At 43.4% G+C, this 24,010-nt stretch overlaps 1 protein-coding gene across 2 annotated transcripts in view; it reads right to left on the reverse strand.

Annotated features, from left to right (window-relative positions):
• ATP10B (ATPase phospholipid transporting 10B (putative)) overlaps nucleotides 1-24,010 on the reverse strand; it is a 273,772-nt gene that overhangs the window by 51,757 nt on the left and 198,005 nt on the right. For both annotated transcript variants that reach the window (XM_005558441.4, XM_073994704.1), the window contains 6 exons: nucleotides 21,789-21,920; nucleotides 17,473-17,600; nucleotides 15,608-15,860; nucleotides 13,391-13,629; nucleotides 3,657-3,848; nucleotides 1,635-2,238 (listed from right to left, as the gene is read on the reverse strand). In XM_005558441.4, the coding sequence (XP_005558498.3) occupies nucleotides 1,635-2,238; nucleotides 3,657-3,848; nucleotides 13,391-13,629; nucleotides 15,608-15,860; nucleotides 17,473-17,600; nucleotides 21,789-21,920 (1,548 nt within the window). The remainder of the gene's footprint in view (nucleotides 1-1,634; nucleotides 2,239-3,656; nucleotides 3,849-13,390; nucleotides 13,630-15,607; nucleotides 15,861-17,472; nucleotides 17,601-21,788; nucleotides 21,921-24,010) is intronic.

Consider the following 24,010-nt stretch of genomic DNA (forward strand, 5'->3'; position numbering starts at 1 on the left):
ATCTAATTCTATAATAAGTTTTCAGCCAGGGTTGGCTGATGTGGGGTGGGATTGAGTCCATCACCACTTCCTTTAAGCTGCCACAGACATCATTTACCGATCTCTTGTGAAACTGAGCTAGCCTTCAGAATCATTCCTTACCAGGGCTGGATTGAGAATTTTAGAGGTCTTAAGACTGAACAGAATTTGTATACCTCACCCATCCTTGTATATATAATGCAAAATTAAAAATATAATTCTTAACAGAAAAGTATAATGAAGTCCAATAGAACTCTGATTTTTCCATGATACTACTCCAAGGCTGTTTTTATATAATATAAAACTTGTTTCAAAGATTATTTTCTCATTTTTCAGGTGTTCCTGGTGCCTTAAGCATAGTCTTCATTTGTGCATCGCCTGATTCAGCACTATTTACAATATTTTATTTTTAAAGACACCAGCTCCTGAGGTTAAACCTTTTTGTCTTTTACCTGCAAGTCTTGGAGTTTACCTTCTTGCTTAGGCTGCCAGGAACCTCAGCATCGAATTGAACATTTAAACACCATAAATATAATTAAACCTGAGGTTATTTCCTCCCTCCTTTCAAGGTTTTGCTTCTCAATTCTTACAGTAACATTGTATGTGTGTCTTTTATTGAAAGCATCTCTAATCCATTTTGCAATCAGGTGAGGAGCAAATAAAGAGACATCTCCAGGGCAGTTTGGATGACTGCTGCTGAGGGATAGAGTGCCGTGGCTCCCTTGACTCAGAATTACTGAATTCACTTGTCTGCCAGAGTCTGGGGATAAAGAGAACTAATTAGCTCCCTTCCCCTTCTACACACTAATCAATCCCCATAAACCTCTTGGCCCTGATCCATAGCTGATAATGCAGGAGGCACAGCGCTGCCTGGGCAATTCTGAAGCTTGGCTGGAATCTACTATCCTGGGAGAATCATAGCCCCATAGCTGTCTTCTTGTTAGCAATCAGGAAGCGGCTGCACACTAATTCATGCTGTTCCAAAATTGGACACTGATATGTAGGGACTTTGGAACATTTTTCTGGCTCAGTGCAAGTTTATGAAAATCCATCTGGGGGAGGCTGGGGAAAAGGATAATAAAGAGGAACACCTGAGGCTTCCCAGGGTGCACCAAGCCCAGTGCAGAATTCTAGCAGCATGAAACAAGTTCTGACCTGGAATTCAGGATACCTGGGTCTGGGATTTAACACTAGTTAACCATGTTACCTCTTGTAAGTCACTTTTCTTTCTGAGTTGAGTTTGCTTTTCCCCAAAATGAAGAGTTAGGACCACAATGTGTTCCATGGTAAGATAATGGATGCCCTAGTGCAAAAGACTGTGTGCATAATCCATGTTCAAATGAGTTTAGAAAACTGGGATGAAGTTAAAGATGTTTATCTGCTACAAGACTGTATAGTATTTAAATATACTAATGGACACTGATTCCCTAGGTCCAGAAGATGTAAAATGCACCATGTTTTAAGGATATTTGAGGAAAGCATCTTGTAGGTCTGTATTCCAGCTGGGACCTGCTGTACCAGGTGACACTACAACTTGAGCTTCTTATTACCATTCCACACTGCTTCTTCAACTATGGAACTCTCTGTGCCTGGAACCCTGGTAAGGCAGGACTTACCACAGGCTGGGTCTTCCAGCAGGTCCATGATGACCGAGTCAGCACCCTTGGTGTAGACGATGATCTCACCAGTCAGTGGGTGCCTCACAACCACAGACATTCTCTTCCTGACAGAGTCAAAGCCCAGGGTGCAGAGGAGGCTGAAGGTGAGGCAGGTGCCCTGGGGCAGGCGCACAGTCACCTGCTCAGGTGTCCGGGACACTAGTGTGAAGCTGTAGGCATGGGCAGCGTGCACCAGGGCGGCCTCATCAGGGCTCTCAGCCTCGTAACAGAACTCGGGCCTGGCCAGGTCTGGAGCTGGGGCTTCCAATGCCTCCTCCAAGGAAGTGCCTGACCCAGACCCCAGGATGTCGCCCTGGTCCCACATGCTGCTCCTGTAGCCACCGTCATCGGTGGAGTCACCTCCACTGCATACAGACGCATCGTCTCTCTCATCTGAGTCCGTGGTGGCCACGTTGGCCCCTAAACTCTCCCCCAGGTCTGTGTCAGAGGGTGCGGTGGATGAGAATGACTGGCTGAGGCTCGATAGCTTCAACTTCTGGAAGAGCTGCTGAATCTTCTCCAGGGATGTCCCCAGAGCCTTGCTTGAGGGTTTGATGGTGACCTTGTGGCCAAAGGAGGAAAGTAGGACATTAGTCTCAATGTTGGAAATAATACCAAGTTGTCCTATGCAGAATATGAAGGTACTTTTGCAATAAGTGAGGCCAGCTGTTTCCCTCCAGCCCTGAGATTCTAAGCATTGACAATGGTCATTTTCCACTATCTTTTGGTCGTCCCACTCTGAGCGTGGACAAAGGAAGGAAAAGGAGATGAGAATCAGAAACTCATAGTAAGGGTTCACATTTCCTGAACTCTCACCATGAATGCTTCTGCTTTATCTTTGAGTGCAGTATCTCATTTCATCCTCCCAATAATGCTATGGGATGCTATCATCAACCCAACTTATGGCTGAGGACATTGAGGTACAAAAAGTCTACATAAATTGGCCATGATCACCCAGTGTGTAGGGAGTAGAGTTGTAACTCAAACCCAGGTCTGCTCGACTCCAGAGGCTGGACTTTTGAGCTACCTGCCAGCTGAAGCTCCCACATTAACCTGAAAATTGGGAGTTGCATACTGTCTTTCCCCAAATGGTACTTCTTCCCCTCTTAAAAATGAGTTAATTTTTAAGATAAAGCTTTCTGCCTCCTAAAACTTCCTGAAGACTTTTGATAACTTGCTGACTTTCCAGTGCTCAGGTGATTTTCAGGGTGGTTTGGAATCTGGGCATAATGAAGGGAGGTTGTAGTTTAAGTGTCTGGGTGAAACTTCTTGTCTTGGTTTCATAGTTGCAAGTTGTACCACCTAATTATTCTCATCAGTGACTCACAGCGGCACTTGGCTAAGAGTCTGTGGAAGATTGAAGGTAAATTCACCTTCAGTAGAGTTTAGAGTATAATTTTACATACATGACCATTCAGCTGCATTTTTTTTCCCCATGGGAAGAACATCACACACAGTATTAACTATTTTAAACCCATATATAAAAACAGCAGTATAGCACAATATTACTAGAAACCATTATGGAATCGTGTAGATGTATGAGCCATATGTCCTTCATTGCCCTACTTGAGTTTTCTGAGCCACCATTTCTTCGCTTGTTAAATCCACGGTCCTGCCTCATAGAGTTGCTGGGTTGAGAGGATTAAATGATAATACAGGTAAAGTGCTGGCTATGGAGCCTCGCATAAAACCAAGTGCTCAGTAATCACTAACTCTTAATGTCTACCTACAGACACATAGACAAAGTTTGAAAGCTACATAGATAGCTCACATATATCTTTTTCCATTTTATTTAAAAATGAGGAAACAGACCCAGGGAGGGTAAAGAGACCTGTTCTAGGTCTCACTGTGATGAAATGACACTGTTGCTAGAACCCAAATTTCATGTCTCCCTGATCAGAACTTCTCCCCTCGCCCCTACTCTGCCTTCTACTTCTCTACTTCCTTTACCCTCCTCCCCCAGCGATCGCTGGTCCTTACCCTCTGCCTGGGCTCAGTGGTTGTAGACACCATGACAGAGTTGCAGATGGTTAAGGCAAGGAAGAAATCAGCAATGGAGGAGGTAGTGGAGAGGGAAGCCTTGGCAGGTCTGCTGTCTGACAAGGTCTCCAGCCACAGGGCAGCATCTCGAACCTTGGTCAGTAGGTTTTTATCGGGAGTTACATCTTTTACCTGGAAGAGAAAGGCCAGAATGAGAGTCTCTTCTGGGAAGGAAGCCCACTCCAGAAGAATCTTCACATGCCTGGGGAAAGGATGATGCCGCTTCATTGCAGTCTTGCATCCAACATGTTTTCCTCTCCCACAGGTCTGGCCATTGCCAATTCTTATTTGAGTCCTTCCTGTCTCGCAGTGCCACATATCCATCCATTACCAGGTGCTGACAGTTCTTCACTCTCAGTGTCTTCCCACCATTTGTGTTGCTTCCAGCCATGCTGAGACCCTCTACCCCTCAATCCTGAATTTCTGTACCAGCTGTAAACTAATATTGTTGCCTGTCACCTTTTTTATTTTTTCTAACCCTATGTATCACCTGCACAGTCTTCTTAAAACTCCATTTCCTCCTGGTATTTTTGACTTCAAAAAACCTTCGGGAGATAGCCATTGTTAGCGTGATCAATTATTTGGCATTTAGATTCTTTAACAGTTTGCATTTTCACTCTTTATTCCCATACTTCTCAACATGGACCCTCAGCTCAGCCTGGTGGTCTGTTTGCTGCCTCTTGGATGTATACTCCTCCTGTATTCCTCTGATCACACTGTGCTTGAAAAATCCTCTTCTACCTACCAAAATCCTACTTCAATAACCATGGAAAGTCCCACTTGTCCATGAGATCCTATATAGCTCACAATGAATTCTTTCTCCTGAACCACAATAGCAGATTCTTAACTCAGAATGTCCACAGGAGTCAGGCATGTAAAGTGAATGAGGAAGGTGGGCCACGGTAGAGATGAGGACATTATGGGGTGGTAGGAGCTATGAGACCTAGCAAGTCCTACCCCTATCTAAAGGGTAGCTACTGCTCTGCTGAGTGCAATGCTCCAATACTGGTCTAGTTTGCCAAGTCTCTTGATTTTTCAAGATAAAGCAAAGATGATGCGTGACCTATTTTTTTTTCTTTTATTCCTATTCTTTTTTTAGAAGAAAAAAGAGGAAGAACTGGATCTGACCCATGGATTTCCAAATTTTCACATCTTTGTAGAAGTTACCACTTGAACCATCCCTTTGGAATTCACTACATATTGACCTATATTTTATTTTTTGGTTTATGTATTTTCTCTTGCTCTGGCTCCTCTATTTTACCCCAGGGATCTGATGCCAGAAAAGCTTCTTTCAGGCAGTGAGATCTTAACCAGAGCAGAGGTGGTAGTGGCAATGGCAGTAGTGGTGTCTGGCTCTGTCTACCTCCCCACTGGCATCTTGCTTTGGCCTCTATTTTAAATTCACTTTTCTTATGTCCGTGTTTAATCTCTCTAGAGATAAGGTAAGAGCCTCAAAGATAGAGAGGTTGAGTTTTCCATGAGGCTGTATTTCCTAGAGCTCTAACTACAGCTTTTTTGAAGCAGAAGCTCAACAAATGCCAGCTCTCAATGGTTAGATATGACAAAAGCCATTTTGCACAAGGCTTTCGCATAAGATCATTCCTATCAGTGTTCAGATTTCACAGCTAAATCATAGTTTAGAAGAGAGTCAATGGCTAAAAATGATAGACTGAGGGAATCTTGATTAATTTGTGCAGGGTGAAGACTGAGGGCCAATAAGCTTTACCCAAGTTGAGAGTTTAACAAAATCCCTTGAGAAAAGAGGCCTCAGACTGTTTTCTGACTACCAAATACAATGACTCCAAGAGGTCTGATTCTGTCCTCCCTAGGGCTGCTGGCACAGGTGAGAGCCAGAGAGTAGGAAACTCAGACATACCCCACAAGAATGGAGCACACACTCTTCAAGAATGCCAACCTTCATTCTGGGTGCTCTTCAAGAGTTAACAGTCATGCCCCAACTTGTTCATACCATCGTAAGAAGACAACTTCCAGAAAAAGTCTGCTTATCAGAAGGAAGAGTGCTAATAAAACTGAATCAGACCTGCATTTCCTTCCATTGCCCTGAAAACAATTGTGTGAATCATCCATACCATGTGGTGTCATTACTTCCAGAAAACCTGAGAAGGGCACACACATATTATCCATGCTCTCTGCCTTTGACTCCAGTATTCCTGGTAGGAGCTCACATTTGTGAAGCTCTTCCTACCTTCCCAAGCAATGTCATTTATATAACTTCATCAGATTCTCATAGTCCCAAGTTGAGATGAAATGAATCCCGACTTAATTAAAACCCACAGAGATGGGCTGATTTGACCAAAGTTGCCTAGTGAGTTAGTGTAAAGCCAGAATCAGAGCTCAGACTCCTGAACTGCTAGTCTAAGGTTTTTCATTTCTGTGGTCACAGTAAAGTAGCTATGTTCTCTTATTAATGTTTCTCTGCAAACTTCTAAAACCAGATTCCAGGGAGCATCCAGTTTTTGTTATCAAGTCAGCAACACCACTCAAGGAACTCCAAACTTATTTCTCAACAGAGTAATGAGAGCTCATATTCACGTGGTGTTTCTTATGTTCTGGTGCATCCATGGTCTCATTATATTCCTGCAGTAACATTATCTGTTTAGTACCATTATCCTCCCAATTGTCTCTGTATTTCAGATGAGGAGACTGATGCCCAAGGAAGTTGATTGTCTTGCCCAAGGTCACACAGTAAGTGGGAGGAATTCCTACAGTTGATTTCAGTTAGTCTGATCCTAGCATTCATAATCTTAACACCTATATCAGGCAAGATCCTGCATGTGAAGGAAGTGGCCTTGGAGACTTGCTACCACCCAGTGTCTTTAGTGTCTGGGTATCTCAAACACAATGGATGCATTTGTATATCTAATCCTTAAGGCTCAGCAGATAGTCCATGAGAGTAATAAAAGGGATTATGGAAACTTTCTTTTTTCAGAAAATAGATTTCTTTTTTAGGGGGAGGCTACTTGAACGAGATGTTGTTAAATCTTACCACCACAGGTACCCAAAGTTGAGGAACAGGCTTGGAGTTGTCAAAGCTAAATACCCTATTTTCCTGATGCCAAAATTGAGTGTCAGAGAGGAGGAAACTGCTTGAGATCACACATTGATTTAGGGTCAGAACTAGGACAGTTTTCACACCACCTGACTGCCATCCTCTTGTAACACACCACTTTGCTCCAAGCTATGCGTTATGTATTTCCAAATGCTGACACAGTTAAAATGTTTCAAGTTATTTATTCCATATTCATTTACCTGCTGGTCTATAAGTGCTAGGAGGGCAGAGACTGTCTCTGATGTGTCCCTCATGCCTGGTGGATTGTAAGCACTCAAAACATTTGTTAACTGACTCCTTTCTAGGATACCACAATAGCTCACCACTGATTAACTCCTGCTGTCTGTTCATTAAAACCACTCTTTCATATATTTCCATCCAATCTTGTAGCAATGCGTTAAAACAAAAGCCTTCTCTGTAAAAGGCCCTGGCTCATCCTGCAGGTGCCAGGAACAGATGTCAGCTAACCTTTATTGAGTCACCACAGACTTGTTGCCACAGGGCAAGGCTCTTCATGGCTTCTTTTGCTCCAGCACACTGGTTTCCTATGTGGTCCATTAACATTTAGAAACCTGGCACTTGCAGCACTTAGAAAGAAAGCAGTGTCCTTTCCTACTGCTGGCCATTGTCCAGACTATTTTTCTGAAGAAAAAGAAATATAAATTTGTGGGGCCACCAGTTTTTTATGTAAGAGCTTTGTGGCAGGCAGACACTCAACTAGTTGGATTTCTTTCTATTGTAGAACACCTAAAATGCATACAACACCCCTTTGAGGAAGGTGATTTTTGAGCTCAAACGATATCCTCAAGGGTCCTATTATCATTAGACTATACTTATTGAGAATGCATAACAAAGTCAGGCACTGGGCTAAGTGCTCTCACGTCCATTATCTAATCGTCCTTAGAGCACTGATATCATTAGTATCATTCCACTTTAATTATGAAGCAAATGAGGCTCATTGCAGTTAAGTAACTTGTCCCAGGTCACAACATCACAGATAATGTGCTGGGACTTAAATCTGGTACTGCCTGATGCTAAAACCTAAACCCTTTAATGCTATGCCAACATTTCTCAAACTTTAACATGTACACATGTCAACTGGGGATCTCATTAAAATGCAGATTCTAATTTAGCAGCTCTGAGTGGGGCCTGAGCATAGGCAATTCTGATAAACTTTCAGTTGGTGTTCATGCTGCTGCTTTGAGGACCACAGTTTGAGTAGCAAGGGTCTGTGTTACATGGCAATCCTATTGTTTCTATTTCTTTCTAGCTAGGATGTGTTCCCACAATGAAGGCTGGGAAAAGTAGGCCAAACTCTACTCTGCTATTCTTCTTTCAGTTTTAATAACTCACCCAAGTTCAGATGGGTGACTATCACAGGTTGGGTACAGCAGTTTGTTGCTACAGGAATCCAGAGAAGGAAACAAACAGGAACCCTGGTTCCTGAGCTTGGAAGAAAATTCTTCATGACATAGTTCCTCTTACGTCTCCATTTCCTCCTCCTCTCCCTGGATTGCACCTTTCATTCCAGCTACTCCAAAGAACTACAATTCTCCATCTTGCTTCTACAGATTGTCTCCTCCCACAACCTGCACTCCTTACCCACTCCTCACTAGATGGTCTCCTTATTCCTCCAGTTAACCTTTACTCCTGTCTCAAAATTCAGCCCAGGTGCCAACCTTTCCAGGAAGCTTCCTTGATGCCCCAGTATGATATAGCTGCACCTCTTCTAAGCTCCTATAGCACCTCTGCAGCCACACATCCCAGCCCAGAGAGCATTGTCCTGTAGTCACTGGTGCTCCTTTTGCCCCTTCACTGAGCTGTAAGATCCTGAAAGCAGGAGCAATGTTCCATTAGACTTTATGTCCCCAGTCTGTAGGACAGTATATGCCACAGAGTAGGTGCTTACTGAATGTTTGCTGACTGACCCAATAAATGAAAGGCTTTTCTAAAGAAATGTAGACACTGGCAGAGGTGGGAAGAAGCAGGCCCTTCTGTTTGTTGTTGATGAGTGTCTCAACTGGTACAATGTCTTGGGAAGAATCAACCAAAATAAAAAATGCACATACTGGCCAATTTAGCAATTATGCTCTAAGAATACTGTAGAGAAACACATATATAAACAGATGATGGCTCAACCATCCAACTAATTATAGTAGTCATTAAAAAAAAAAGATGAGACAGCTCTCTTCTGAATGTCTACCTGTCTGTCTACACATAGGAAATATTCTTTAAAATTCATTAGGTTAAAGCAGCACAGTCCAAAACAGTGGGTACGGTATGCTTCCACTTGTGGTAAAGAATGTGCTTGTGTATATGCCATACTTGTCTGTTTCTGTACACCTTTGGGAAGGACACACAGAAGCTGCTAATCATGGTTGTGCCTGAGGTGGTGGGAAGGGAGGAGGGAGGGACACTTACTTCCTGCCATCAGCCTTTGGTTCCTTTCAATTACGTAACCCTGTGGGCTATGACTATTATGGAAACATATCCCTGGTTGCTGCGGAGCTGGAGGCTAACGCTGTTTAGGGCAGTGATGTCTAAGGCTCTGGCCTTAACGACATTTAGTTTGAATCAAGAACTGGGAAAGTCCAATGTTAGTAAATGCTCACTTAAATCGGAACACATGGATTATTAGGGAAAGCTTTTCCCAAATAGGGCATAAGCCCAAAGGAAAAAACTCAGTGGTGAAGCAAGAAGGGAGTTTTCCAGATCTTGCCAGTTCCCACCTCTTGTGAACAATGTCACTGAGGCTGGGTCCTCCCTACCCTGATTTGGGACACTGGGGGACAAGGGGAGTACAGATAGGCTTCACTGCTTCCTGCCCTGTGTGATCACATCACTTCCAGAAAGATTCTGTGTACTTGGCTAATTAAATCAGGACTCTTATCTAACCTTACAGTGGGAGTGTGTCTATGTGGGCTGTCCCACCAATTTGGAGCAGACTGGGAGTGCTGCATAAATTTCTTCCAAAGAAAGAAAGGCAGACCAAGATTAGTGAAAGGAGGCAGAGGTCCAATGACACCTCCTTCGCTCCTCTCTGTTGCATTCTCTTTGGAAGGGGGGGTGGTGGGGGGATGTCCACAGAGGAAAGCAGTGTGGAAGTTTGGAGGAGCCTAACTGGCCCTAATACAAATTTTATGATTAGGAAGATATTCTTTGGTCTGATGGTGCTGAGAAACATTCTGCAAGTGGCATTTTTAAACAAAGACTCTGCTCAAATCTTGGCTGCTTACAGACAAGGAGAAAAAAAAAAGATTTCATTTTCCATCTGCCAGTACTATTAAACATTGGCTTGGGACTCAACTCACCGTTTTTATATTACCCCCACCTTAAAGCCACAGATTTTATTGCAGGCAATTAGGCGATAATCACTGATGGTTTGTTTTTTTGTAGTTAAAGAAAAAAAAAACAGCTTCTGTTGTTGCTGTTTTTTGTTGATTCTTATTTTTGGTTTAGAGCAAAGGGCCAAGGAAACCAACAACTGGCTTCTTTAGAAGGTGGTGGAATGCTCCCTGGGGGTTTCAGAGGCAAATTTTGACTGAGTTCGCTAAGAGAAGGTAAAGAACTGGTGGTTCCAAGAGATGGTCAGAACAGACTGGGTGCCAGATGGGCAGGTGCAGGAAGGCACAGAAGGCATGTGGAAGGGGACAAGTGCAGAGAGTCTGCCAGGAGTGGGTGGGGGTAGGCACCAAGACAGCCACCTGGGGCTGCCGCAGGAGCTCTCTAGGGATGACTTCAAGGATCTGATACCAGCTAGAGGTGTTTGATGGGTAAGCATGAGAGTCTTTAGAGTCCTGAAAGACTGCATACTTCACTCTCTTCAGCAAATGCCTCCCAAGCTGTAGAAAGTGCCAATTTGAGCCAAGTGAAGACTCTTTCCTGGTGGGGTGATGGCCTGCTTATGGAGGGTCCCCATCGTGGCTGCTCCCTACAATCATCAGAAATTAAAACAAAAGTGCTCAGTACTCAGCCTAGACCAAATACACCAGGATCTCAGGGGAGAGAGTTCAACAATTGTATTTTATGGAAACTCCCCATTTTCTCTTCATGACATCAGATATGTGAACATTTGTTCAAGGAAGACAGCTTCCCTTTAGAAAGATCATTTAAAACTTCCATTAGGCATCTGCTTAGAACACATAATTTTAAGAATTAAATCCTCAAAATAAACTCATGAGCCAGAACGATTATCTTCATTTTAACAATGGGTAGGTTGAGGCTTGCATTTCAGCAAGCCCACCAAAGTCACAGAGCTAGTACATGGGGTAGCTGAGATGAAAACCTGACACATTAGACCCCACATGTGCCTAATTCATAGCTGGAAGTTAGCTTGCAGGTCAGCAAAAACATTATCTTATTTGATCTTTACAACAGCCTAGTGAGAATTATAAGGAAATTATTTTCAGGTGGTGAAAAAGACGTAGAAGGAGGTTTAACATGTTGCTTAAGGTTACCCAGCAAGCCAGTAGCAGAGCTAAAACCAGAACCTCCATTTCCTAACTCTGAACCCAGTGCCCTTCCTCAAAACTACTCACAAATACAATTGTTCCACTAACCCCAGATTTTCAAGTGACCTGATTACATAAGAGTATACTTAGCTGTTCATAAGAAGAACATGTCACCATCTTCCCTTCCCCAGGCAACAAGAATTGGGACTTAACCCATGTGCCAACTTCCTTACTGCTCCTGAATGAACTTCGTCAGAACTTACCTTTGGGACTGCCAGCCAGGGCAGGACAATGACATCTAGGATCTGGAGATAGCTCTGGGGTTAGTGTGTCCCTCTCACTGATCATTAGCTAAAAGCCCTGCATCCAAGATTTTACTGCCTGGTCCAGGGATGCAGTTTTTCTGGGCTGCAGAGACTTGTCAGACTGAACAAGGGGCAGTGAATTGATGTGACCCAACTGAGATCCACAAAGGAAAGCTTCCTTTTTCTCCCCCTCATATTCTAGGGGAGACATTCTCAGGCACGTGGGATGCCTGTGGTATCTAGAAATGGAAGGTGCCAAAGACACATAGAATCTGTGCCTAATGAGAATTCACTAAAGTCATTTTACAAATATTTAAGAAAAGAGCTTGGGGAAGTGTGTTACATTTATGGGGACAAAATTAAAAAGGATGTAGCAATATGCACACCTTGTTGTTATGTCACTTGGGAAAATCAAAAAGGGAAAAACAACATGAAACTCTTCCAGAAGACATCTATGGATCATTTCACTTGTGCATTCATGAAGGTCATATATCTTAACACACTGTTCTTGTCTTATCCTTGCTAATGTTGCATTTCTGTGCATGACAATAACCCAAGAGAGGGAACTCAATTCTGTACTCATCCAAAGTTAGATGAGTAACAACCCAGAACACAGGCTCACAGTGTTTCTTCTTTGACACTGTCAGAAAACACAGTTCTTGGTTATGAATACTAAGTAGCAACATGGAAAATGTTTTCGATATCATGTTAAGTTAAAAAAAAATCCCAGCATCTACAATTGATATGTACCATGATTACAAAAAATGTTAAATATATGTAGTTATGTGTGTGTGTATTCATAGGGGAAATAAAAGACTGGAAAAAAATTGGCCAAAAGGATTATTTTTACTATCTAATTTTCTAATAAAGGGATGCTAACATTTTAGGTCCCATCTCTTAGTATGTACCTCTTGTTCAAGATTGCTGGGGCTCCCTGTGGCCTCTTGTGCAAGTGCAGAGATTCCAGATGTGTTTTTATGTTCCCTGGAGAAAGAGTGTATGCAGAGGAAAAAGGAGTAGGACAGTGGGCAGAAGCCCTGGTCTGGCCTTGACTTCTAAGGAATGCTGTGTAATCTCTGGGGAGAAACTTGGTTTTCTTTGCTTGCTACCTGGATGTTTGCTGATGGCTGTCCTAGTGGATCAAATGTGAAAGGACCATACGCAGAAAGCCCCAGACCAAAGCCACAAACAGCAATGCCCATAGGGACTGAAGGGAATTAGTTAAGAGAATGAAATGGGCTGAGTAATCTTGACATAGATATTATTTGCTTCATAACTATTTAAAACTTATTTTTGATCACCAAGAAGTATATTCTCCCATTTTTCTTTGAACCTTACAGGCTTATCTGTTGTTTTTCTCCCTTATAGAAACATAAGCATAACTGATATTTCTAATTTCTACTAACAGTATAATTTTTAAAACATCCATAATGAGTATGCAGTTGCCCCCACCTCAGTGATTGCATAAATAGAGAAGGTGTGTGGGGGGCAGTGATGAGCTGAAGATGGCATGCCCAGTCTAAGAGTTAGGAACCTCTCAACTCAAGCCAATTGTTGCCATGAGGAAATGCTGGCTTAGTGTGGAGAATTTTTATAATTCAATTTTTAAAAGAAGCAAAAAAATCTATATGCTTACATAAGATCTCTGATTTCTAAACATTGAACATTTCTAATGACTAAGAATTGTCTATGCCAACAAAACACATGTGTGGACTATACACAAAACCAAGAGCACCATTTTGAAAGCTCTTCAGGGTTTGTACAATTTTTCCTTTTTCACATTCTAGCGCCCCTCCCATCTCTTCCCACAGAACACTTGCAGTTCAAAGGGGAAAGTCAGGGACTTACTATGGAGCTGCTGAAGGCCACAGGAGGCTGTGAGCTTTCACGGTACCCCATAGACCTTTGCCGGTAGTGGCCCTGGATGGGCACCCGGGCACTCTGGCTCCTCCTCAGAGGCTGAGCACCTTTTTGGCTTCTCCTAGTTGCTGGATCCTGGGCCCATCTAGCTGGGAAGGACAGGCATTGGTATTGGGTCCACTCTTCACCATCTGAGTCCAGCTCCTTTGGGGTCTCCAGTCGCTTAGCTGCAAGAAAGGAGTCCTGTTATTGCACTAGTTGTACCTTGGCTGGACTATGTTGGGGAAAGCCTAGACTTTGGGGTGGGGTAAGAGCATGGGAAGGGTCTATGCTACTCTGGAAAATTGGGCATCTGGACTACCAAGACTGGAGAAAGAAGGGTACAACTAAGTCCCACAGATTCAAACTCTAGTGGATTTCCTACTAGTTATGTGACTTCGAGCTTTGACATAACCTGTCGCTTTATTTCCTCAGAGTTTTTTTTTTCTAGGTTTCTAACTCATAGGGATGTTTTGAAGATTTAATGATATAGTGTGTTAAAATAACTAGCATACTGTAAGTACTGGTAATGAGGCTCTTATTATTACAAAGAGATCAGAAGCTCCCATGTAAATGGTCCACTATCACCAAGGCAAAGCGGATAGGGCTGCTTATAATGTTATCTCCACCTTTCTCTTCCTCCATCTCTCACACTCAAAAGAATGAATACTGCCCTCCTAAAGAGTTTCTCTTCTTTAAAAAGTAGGTGAAGGATATGAACAGACACTTCTCAAAAGAAGACATTTATGCGGCCAACAAACATATGAAAAAAAGCTCATCATTACTGGTCATTAGAGAAATGCAAATCAAAATCACAATGAGATACCATCTCACACCAGTTAGAATAGTGATCATTAAAATGTCAGGACACAACAGATGCTGGAAAGGATGTGGAGAAATAGGAACGCTTTTACACTGTTGGTGGGAGTGTAAATTAGTTCAACTGTTGTGGAACACAATGATTCCTCAAGGATCTAGAGCTAGAAATACGATTTGATCAGCAATCCCATTACTGGGTATATACCCAAAGGATTATAAATCATTCTACTATAAAGACACATGCACATGTATATTTATTGCAGCACTATTCACAATAGCAAAGACTTGGAACCAACCCCAATGCCCATCAATGATAGACTGGATAAAGAAAATGTGGCACATATACACCATGGAATACTATGCAGCCATAAAAAGGATGAGTTCATGTCCTTTGCAGGGACATGGATGAAGCTGGAAACCATCAGCAAACTAACACAAGAACACAAAACCAAATACTGCATGTTCTCATAGGTGGGAGTTGAAAAATGAGAACACATGCACACAGGGAGGGGAACATCACACACTGGAGCCTACCGGAGGTTGGGGGGGCTAGGGGAGGGATAGCATTAGGAGAAATACCTAATGTAGGTGATGGATTGGTGGGTGCAGCAAAACACCATGACACATGTATACCTATGCAACAAACCTGCACGTTTTGCACATGTATCACAGAACTTAAAGTATTGGGGAAAAAAAGAATTTCTTTTCTTAGAAAGTGTGTGTGTGTGTGTGTGTGCGTGTGTGTGTGTGTGTTGGAGTGGGGGACAAAGTTGGGCGGATGATAGCTGAAGGAATCAGGTCAGTTTTATGAGTCATATTCAGTCCATGCAAGGTAACAGTTCAGGCATTTTATAGCCCTATCTCCTAAATCAAAACTTTGCATCAGTGGCAATCTAAGATATCTGTTAGAATAGAAGGTATCTTCAGGATGTGTTAAATCTGACCATGCACCTAGACACAGACCTGCCCTGATATGTCAGGTAAGGTGGCCTGAGAAATTTCCAAACCTTGGTTGTGGTGACTGGCACACAATTGGGAAATGTCTGCAATCCATTGCTAACAGATAAAAATCTCGTTTCATAAAGTGCTTTGTCTGGCACCAAAGATCAACTGGAGGGGTACCACATATGAGATAACTTCTAACTTTTGTAAACAAATGAAAATTTACAAGTAATTGGAACAGCCCTGATCTGTGACAAGGAAGACCACAGGGATACAGGAAGCAACTTGTGGAAATGCCATACAGCCTCTAAGAGAGCCAGGAGAATGTCTTTTATCTCCTTTTTCTGAGGAGAGCAGGGCATTTCCTTTTCGAAAGAGGGATGGAGCCCTTGGGAGCTCTCGTACCATTTTCTTGGTGAGAATACTCGCTGCCCATGATGGTACAACGTCGGAATACCATCTTGTTCTCTGTCAGGGTCCCCGTCTTATCGGAGAAGATGTACTGGATCTGGCCCAAGTCCTCCGTGATATTGAGGGCTCGACATTGAATGGATAAATCGGTCTCTTCATCATACAGGTCAAGGTCATTGTTCAAGAAGAACACTTGCCCGAGCTTCACCAGCTCAATGGAGACGTACAAAGAGATGGGGATCAGCACCTGAAAATAGATGAGTTTCTACCACGTCAGAAACCAGGCAGGTTCCCTCCCTTGGGATCCTCACTAGCAGGTAGCAAAGGCATTTAATGGAAAGTTGAGGTCAGCTCACAGGACAGACTCTTTCTGTGAAATTAACGGTCAATGACCTCATGCATCCCTTGGAGTTCTTAGGGGAATCTGAAAAACAGATATGTCTTCTTTGACCAAGGATGTCTGATACAAGGTAGGCACTTACCATTGGTTGTCTGTGACTGAGCTGGGAGGGAGTGAGGGAGACTTAGCATCTCTGTTTAGAGTCCCCTGACTCCCTTCAGATCTCTGTGCCACCAAGGGCTGCTGCCCACTTTTACAGGTATTCAGACGTATTGTTAATTTCTCCCCACCGATTCAATACCTGGTGTTTACCAAGTGCTTGTTGTGCATTTGATGCTGTTCTAAGTCCTGGAAATGGGAGTCAACAGAACATAATTCCTGGCTTTGAAGAACTTGCCTTCCAGTGACAAAGAACAAACAAATAAATATATATGAGTGGTGGTAAGTCACATGAGGAAGAATAAAGAAAAGTAAAGAGGGTAGACTGATGACTGGGTGGGATGCTTGTAAACCATGACCTTTGAACAGAGACATGAGGAAGCCAGGGTGTGAGTTGTGAAGTTGTCTGGGGGAGGAGCATTCTGAGCAGAGGAGAAAGCCAGGCACAGGCCTGGCAGTGGGGGTGGCGTTTGGGGAGTAATAGGGAGCAGGCCTTGCAGGTCAGTGAGGAGGGGAAGAGGGCTAGGAGGTGAGGTCTGGGAGGGAGTCAGGGTCCAGATCACTTAGGGCTTCATCAGCCACAGTAAGGACTTCAGATTCCACTTTGAGTGGATATGAAACCATGAGAGGATTCTGTACATAGGAGGGCTATGATTTAATTCACATTTAAAATAGATTACCCTGCAAGGTGAGTGGAAAATGTTCACCAATAAGAGAGCAGTGAAACAGCCTCCAATACCACAAGAAATGGTAGATGGAGCTCCACAAAAGTAAAACCACAACTTCCCTCATCTTTTCATAGATTGTATTTTCTTAGAGACACAAAGATTTTAAAATTCATCTCTTCATCAATTACTGCCTCACATTTTGTAGGTGCTCTATTTTTTTTTTTTCTGTCCTATGTTGGGCCAGTTCTGTTCTTTTCCTTCTCAATGTATCAGATGTTAAAACACTAACTCGTGGTTTCTCTCTCTTAATGTTGGGGCAGAGAGTTCTCTGTAGCTCACTGTGCTACTTTACCTTCTTTTGTTCCTAGGTCATTTGTGTTTTATCTGCTCTGGCAGAGGGACAGGCACATATGGGTCACTGCTGTCATCTTACTCTTAAATAGAAAAGTTGATAAATATTTCCCTCCAGCTATTATCTGGGGGCAGAGTCCCCTCTACAAGACAGGGCTAGGTCCTTAAATCACCCAAAATGTGAATGCTTTCAAAGATGGACAAGAAAGTGATGATCGTTTCCTCATCTCAATCCAGTTTGTACTTTCTAGTGGTCAGCACTGGTTTTTCTTTATTTTACAAAGTTGTAGGGGTTTTGGCCACATATCTTATTGGGCCCCTAGTTAGGGAGGGCTTCCTACCTGGAGCAGGATGATCATTGTGAGGAACATGTAGAAGCCCCCAAGGGCACGGGGAAGGAAGCTGCCATTGGCATCTGGCACATCGAAGGGAGGGTGTTCTTCAAAGGTCCCGTTCCAGATGCTGTGACCTGAGAGGAGGCAAAACCAGGAATGAGGTTGAATCTCCACTAAGTCCTAAAGTTGGTCAATTAAACCAGCCCTTGACACATTCTTAGAAATGGGTGTGCTTTGGAAGGCCCCTCCTTCTTCCATACAACATAGCTCTGTGTGTGTGTGCGTGTGTGTGTGTGTGTGTTTGGGTGTATGTATATGTGTTCATGTTGCTCTAAAGTGGTTCTTCATATACATTTCAATCCCTTGATATGCATTAAGTTTGTTTTACAAGAGGAGATTGGCATGAGGATTACTTATTTTTTTAATTAAGCCTTGTTAAATAGGGGCTGGAAAGAGATAAATAAATACTTGTACTTTTTTGTTCTGTGGTGCACACTTTTGTGCGTGGGTGGGGAGCCTTGAGACCTGTCCCCTAGTCTCCCCCTTCTTATCCCATCTAATGCCCATCTACCCATCCATCCTTCCATTCATCCATTGTTCTATACATTTATCTATCCATTCATCCATCTATCCACCTACCTATCTACTCACCCATCTATCCATCCATCCATCCTTCCATCCACCCACCCATATATCCACCCACCCACCCACCCACCCATCCATCCATCCATCCATCCATCCATCCATCCATCCATCCATCCATCCATCCATCCATCCATCCTTCCATTCATCAATTTTTCTATTGATTCATCTATCCATTCACCTATCCATCCACCCATCTACTCACCCATCTATCCATTCATCAATCCCTCCGCCCACCAACCCACCCCCATCCATCTATCCATCCATTTTTCTATCGATTCTTGTATCCATTCATCTATCCATCCACCCATCTACTCGCCCATCTATCCATCCATTCATCAGTCCCTCCATCCACCCACCCATCTATCCATTCATTCATTCTTCTATTCATCCATTTTTCTATCCATTCATCTATCTATTCATCCATCTACCCACCCATCTACCCATCCATCCATATACTCCATATAATCACCCATTTATCCATCCATCCACCCACCCACCCACCTACATACTTACCCATCCATCCATTTATCCATCCATCCATCCATCCATCCATCCATCCATCCATCCATCCATCCATCCATCCATCTCTGTTTACCCATTCATCCCTCCCTCTGTCTGACATTGATTAATTCAAGAAGTTAGTACTAGTTCTTGTCATTGTGGAGTTTGTTTCCAAATTAGGGAGCAAGGCATAAAAGGACAAATCACATACAGTCTGAGAGGTGCAATAGCAGAGCCTAGAATGCTGTGACAGCCCACAGCAACAGCACCAGGTACAGACTGAACTCTGTTTCCTTATCTGCAAAGGAGATAACAACACCCATTATCTGAGGATTATGTAAGGTGAGCACCTGTTACAGAGCTCACTAAACCTCAGTGTTCTTGTCTGTTAAATAGTAATAATACTTTCCCTATAGAGTTATTGTGAAAATAGAATAACCTAATGTTTAAAATGCTCTCAGCTCCAAGAAGTATAGAAAAATGAAAGACATAGAGGATGTTACAGTGGCCAAAGATGCTTCCTTGCCCAGGAGGTTGGGTCAAATGCCGTCATACCTAACAGAAGAAAGGAAACTTACAGACATGAAGCTATTTATGGGAAGGTACTATTATAAACCAGATGACTAAGGACCAAACACATGGCACAGAGTAAGGGCCACTGGCCTTTAAGGGAATAAGAAAAGAGCACGGGAAAAACTCGAGAAGGCTGAATGGATAAGGAGGACTTGAGGGGGCCCTGGAGCCACAGCAGGTGTTGGATGTTCTGGAAGGCCAGGGCAGAGTATTCTGGGTGAGGAAATAAGAAACACCACCTTTACAAAATCAAAGTAAACATGTGGTCAAGAACTGTGGAATGGTGCTCATTTGAGAGTTTTCATGTTCGGTAGGGCTGTGCTTTAATTAGGCATCAACAGAGTCCTGTGTATGAGTTGTTATCTCAGAATAGAATTCTGACCCTCCCCATGAACTTTCTTCATTTCTTTATTGTTTTGGGGAATTTGCCAAGCAGATTCTGGTTTGCCTGTGCCTTATCTCACCCTGTGACCTTTTAATCATTAACTTTCTTTTTCTGGAGACACAGTGAGATGATCTCAAATGTCTTTTTCACTCTGATATGCCCTGAAAAACCTGTCCTGAAGCAGAAGCAACAGTTCTTGCAGCATCCTGGGGACACAGGTGGCCACATGGGCTGGGGAGAGAATGGGAGTGGGGACAATGGCTTTCTTGTTTCCCTGCTTCCCCTCCCGCAGGTGGTCTCCTTACAGCTGTGAGCCAGCCTCAAGCAGAGTGCTATTAGACACACCTGGGAACTCCACGCTACCCACAAGACTCAATCCCATCGCCATCACTGTAGTGGCACACAGTCTCCCTGAGCCCCTATGAAGCTCTCAGCCTTTCAGACACCATCTTTTTCTAACAACAGCAATGGTTACAGTTTCTGACTAATGCAAGTAAACAGCAAACACCACTGCTGCTCATTGGTTTGGGGTCTGCGTATTTCTGAATTCAGGACATGAGTTTTTCTCTTGATTGTCCCTGTTTATTTTTGGGATCTCCTTTAGCATCCTGAGAATCATTTTTAGAATAAGGCCATAGACAGTGGGGAGTCTGGGCCCCTCTTTTTCTATACTCTGAGGATCAACTTAAAGGGCTCCAGATCACTCCTGTCTCCACCTCTCACGGTGCTTCTCACTCAACTCGGGCTACAGTCTGGCTCTGCTTTGGTCTCCATTCTTGGCCTTACTCTTGCCACACCCAACAGCCAACTGCTCCTATGCACAAAATGATTTTTCTTCCTGCTTCTATGCTTTGTGATTTTCCTGGGGCTAAGAGTGGCCTCTCTCTGCTTACAGCTTCCTGCCCCATTCAGCCCCTACACTTGGCTCTGCCACCCTCCTCCTCTGGCAAATGTCTACTCTACTTGAGAATGAGCTCTAGCAGCTACCTCTTCAAGAAAGACTTTCCTTATTGCTGCTCCCATAATATCTGTGGTAGGGTGAATAATACCCTCTGTCTCCCCAGGATACATCCTAATCCTCGGGGCCCTGTGAATACACTATCTTATATGACAAAAGGGCTTTGCAGATAGGATTAGGTCACAGATCTTGAGATGAGAAGAGTATCTGGATTATGAAGGTGGGCCCAATGATGTAATCACAAGTGTCTTGTGAAAGGCAGGGAGAGCTACTGCTGCAGATGAGGAGAGGAAATGTAGGCAGAGACTGGGGAGGTACACTCTGAAGACAGAGGAAGCAACCACAAACTAAGAACTACGGGCAGCCACTAGAAACTGAAAAAGACAAGGAATAGATCCTTCCCTCAGAGCCTCCAGGAGGAACCAGAACTGCTAATTCCTTGACTTTAACCCAGTGGTCTGCAACCTTTTTGGTGCCAGTGACAGGTTTTCTGGAAGACAATTTTTCCACGTCAGTGGGGATGGGGAGATGGTTTCAGGGGTTTCAGGATGATTCAAGTGCAGTATATTTACAGTGCACTTTATTTCTATTATTACATTGTAATACATAATGAAATAATTATACAACTTACCATAGTGGAATCAGCGGGAGCCCTGAGTTTATTTTTTTGCAACTATACGGTCCCATCCAGGGGTAATGGGAGACAGTGACAGATCATCAAGCATTAGATTCTCTTAAGGAGCACACAACCTAGATCCCTTGCATGTGGAGTTCACAATAGGTTTTGCACTCCTGTGAGAATTTAATGCCACCGCTGATCTGACAGGAGGTACTGGTCTTTGGCCCAGGGGTTAGAGACTCCTGCTTTAACCTACTGAAATTGATTTTGAACTTCTGATCTCCAGAGCTGTAACAGAGTAAATGTGTGTTGTTCTAAATGGCTATGTGTTCATGTTTTACAGCAGCAATGGGAAACAAATACAGTCTGATTCATCTTGTTTTCCTTCCACGCTTTGAGAGTGCCTGTGTTCAGTAAACGTTTCTTGACCAAATAAATATCAGATGATATTCCGAATAGTTAAAGAGCACATACTACTTTTAGGAGATTTTCTTTTGCCTTTTCGTTTCATTGGCATCCCATTAAAGTAGGCAGGGTAGAATTTACATTTTATTAGCCCTACTTTATAAATGAGGAAGCTGAAGAAACTTGCCCAAATACATCGATTACTGTGTCCTTGTTCTTTCCAGAACATCCCATACCTACAGCTCCAATAAGGCACATGAGGATGAGGATCCCAATGCAGAAGAAGATGTCTATGTTCATGCGCCGCTCAATCTTGCTGCGTTTGTACCGGGGGCCGCTGTTGTTCAGCATGGCTTTCGTCTCGTGGCCTTTGAGAGAAAATGAGGAAATCAGTCCCTTAGCTCCTGTTTCCTATGTCTTACACCATTCCCTCAGCTCATCTCACAGGAGCTTAAGATAAAAAAGAGGCTTCACTCTTCAACTTGAACTTGCCCTGCCTCAGAAGGTTGCTGAGAACAGCTGTAGGGGCCTCACATAATTTACCAGCAGGTCCTCAGTGAACATCCCCTTCATGCATGCCAGACACCGTGGTGGGCACTGACAGAGCTCCCACGCACAGGCTGCACCCTGCACAACTCTAGAGCGTAGCCCTTATTCTGTAGTTGCCAAAGATTTATAAGTTTATTATGAACAGAGTTCTGGCAAATGATAGTAAGCTGTCTTAAAGAAGGGCTGTCTTTTCCTAATTGGCACAAAGGTTCTGTTCCACCTGTTACGGGCGAGCAGTGGGATACAATGGCAAGACATACTGTTCACATTCTAGTGAAGATATACAAGAAGACAGAAAGGATAATTATCATTATTAATAAGTCCTGTGAAGTAAATAATACACAGTAAACAAAAGGCCAAGGTGGAAAAGAGGTGGTGTTGGAGATCCTGCTCAGGGAAAGCTGCTCCAAGGAGATGATATTGAAGGGAGGCCTCAAGGGAGAGTGGAGCTGGCAGCAGAGTTTTTGGCTGAGGAACTGTATGTGCAAAAGACCTGTGGTAGGACAGTGCCTGGGACCAGTAGTTTCCCTCCTTGTTTCTTTGGTCATGCCTAAGTTGTTGGTGTTGCCTGAGCAAGAGTAGTAGGCACCAAAGGCCCCCACCCCAGCACTAACCCTGGAGAACTCCACTCCCATGTTGAAATTTTGCATACAATTTTGGTCAAAGAAAGGATGGCAAAGTTTGAAAACTACCAATCTCATCCAGTCACCTTCTTCCCTACTAGGAGAAGCTGAGGGCTAGAGGGTAAAAAGGATCTGCCCAAAGTGAAAGAATAAGTCAATGTCAGAGTCACATTGCAAACCCAAGACTCAGATTGCCAGTCTAGTTCTCCTTTCACCAACCCCTGGGACCCAAGGTCACATACCTAAGAGCTAAGAGTCAAACTGAGACTTTGTTGTTAGATGGAGTCTCTCCTTTGGGGCTGCTGAATGTTAACTACAGTGCCATATTCCTCAGCAGTTAAATGAAAAAAACACCAGTCACATATTTTCTGTGCAAAATTAAAGAAAACCAATACATCAGCTCCAGAAGCAAACGGCTTTAATGCTGTTTAGCTAGTTGCCCTGTGGATTTAAACTAGCAACAAAACAGTAGGAGTGAAAAAACTCTAGGCTTTTAAAATTAGACTCAAGTTGCTGCAATTGTGAGTGGGGGTTCCAGCAGCACCCCTGGGTCTGTAGCCTCTCTGCCTGCCTCTCAGCCTCACTCCATTCAGGGATCCTGGGACTATCCCCTTCACCCACCTGATCCTTGCCTTCTGAGACCCCTCTGTTCTTTTGGAAAGAGTTGGGTTCAAAGAGAGGCAGTATGGGACAGTGGATAAGAGTGTGGGCTCTGGAGTCAGAGCTCAGCTCTGTGGATACTTGACCTTGGGTTGCAGAGAGTTCAACTCAGGAGGCATGTGACCTTGGGTGAGTGAATCTCTTTGTACTTCAATTCCTCATCTGAAAAATGGAGACGATTGTATATGAAGTAGGAAAATAAATCAATATACACAAAGTACTAAATTAGTTTCTGGTAAGTTGGGACTCAATGTTTGCTGTGAGGAGCACACACCTCTACATTGAACCTCTTTCTTCTGTAAATCTCATCTTGGCCTTTTTGGGCCTTTGACTCTGAGGCCCTGTTTTATCCATTGCTAATGTCAAGGATGAAATGAGAATTCTGGACCGTTGCTCTCAACCAGGAGTGATTTTACTCCCCAGAGGACATTTGGCAACATCTTGAGAAATTTGGGTTATCTCACTTGGTGGGGGGTGCTAATGCATCTTGTAGGTAGAGGCCAAAGATGCTGCTAAATACCCTATAGGACAGCCCCCGTCACAAAGAATAATATGGACCAAAATGTTAATGGTGCCAAAGGTGAGAACCCCAGCTCTAGATAATAATGCTAAAAACAACTGGTATC

This window comes from Macaca fascicularis, chromosome 6, assembly GCF_037993035.2.
Source record: "Macaca fascicularis isolate 582-1 chromosome 6, T2T-MFA8v1.1".
Classification (NCBI taxonomy): Eukaryota; Metazoa; Chordata; class Mammalia; order Primates; family Cercopithecidae; genus Macaca; species Macaca fascicularis.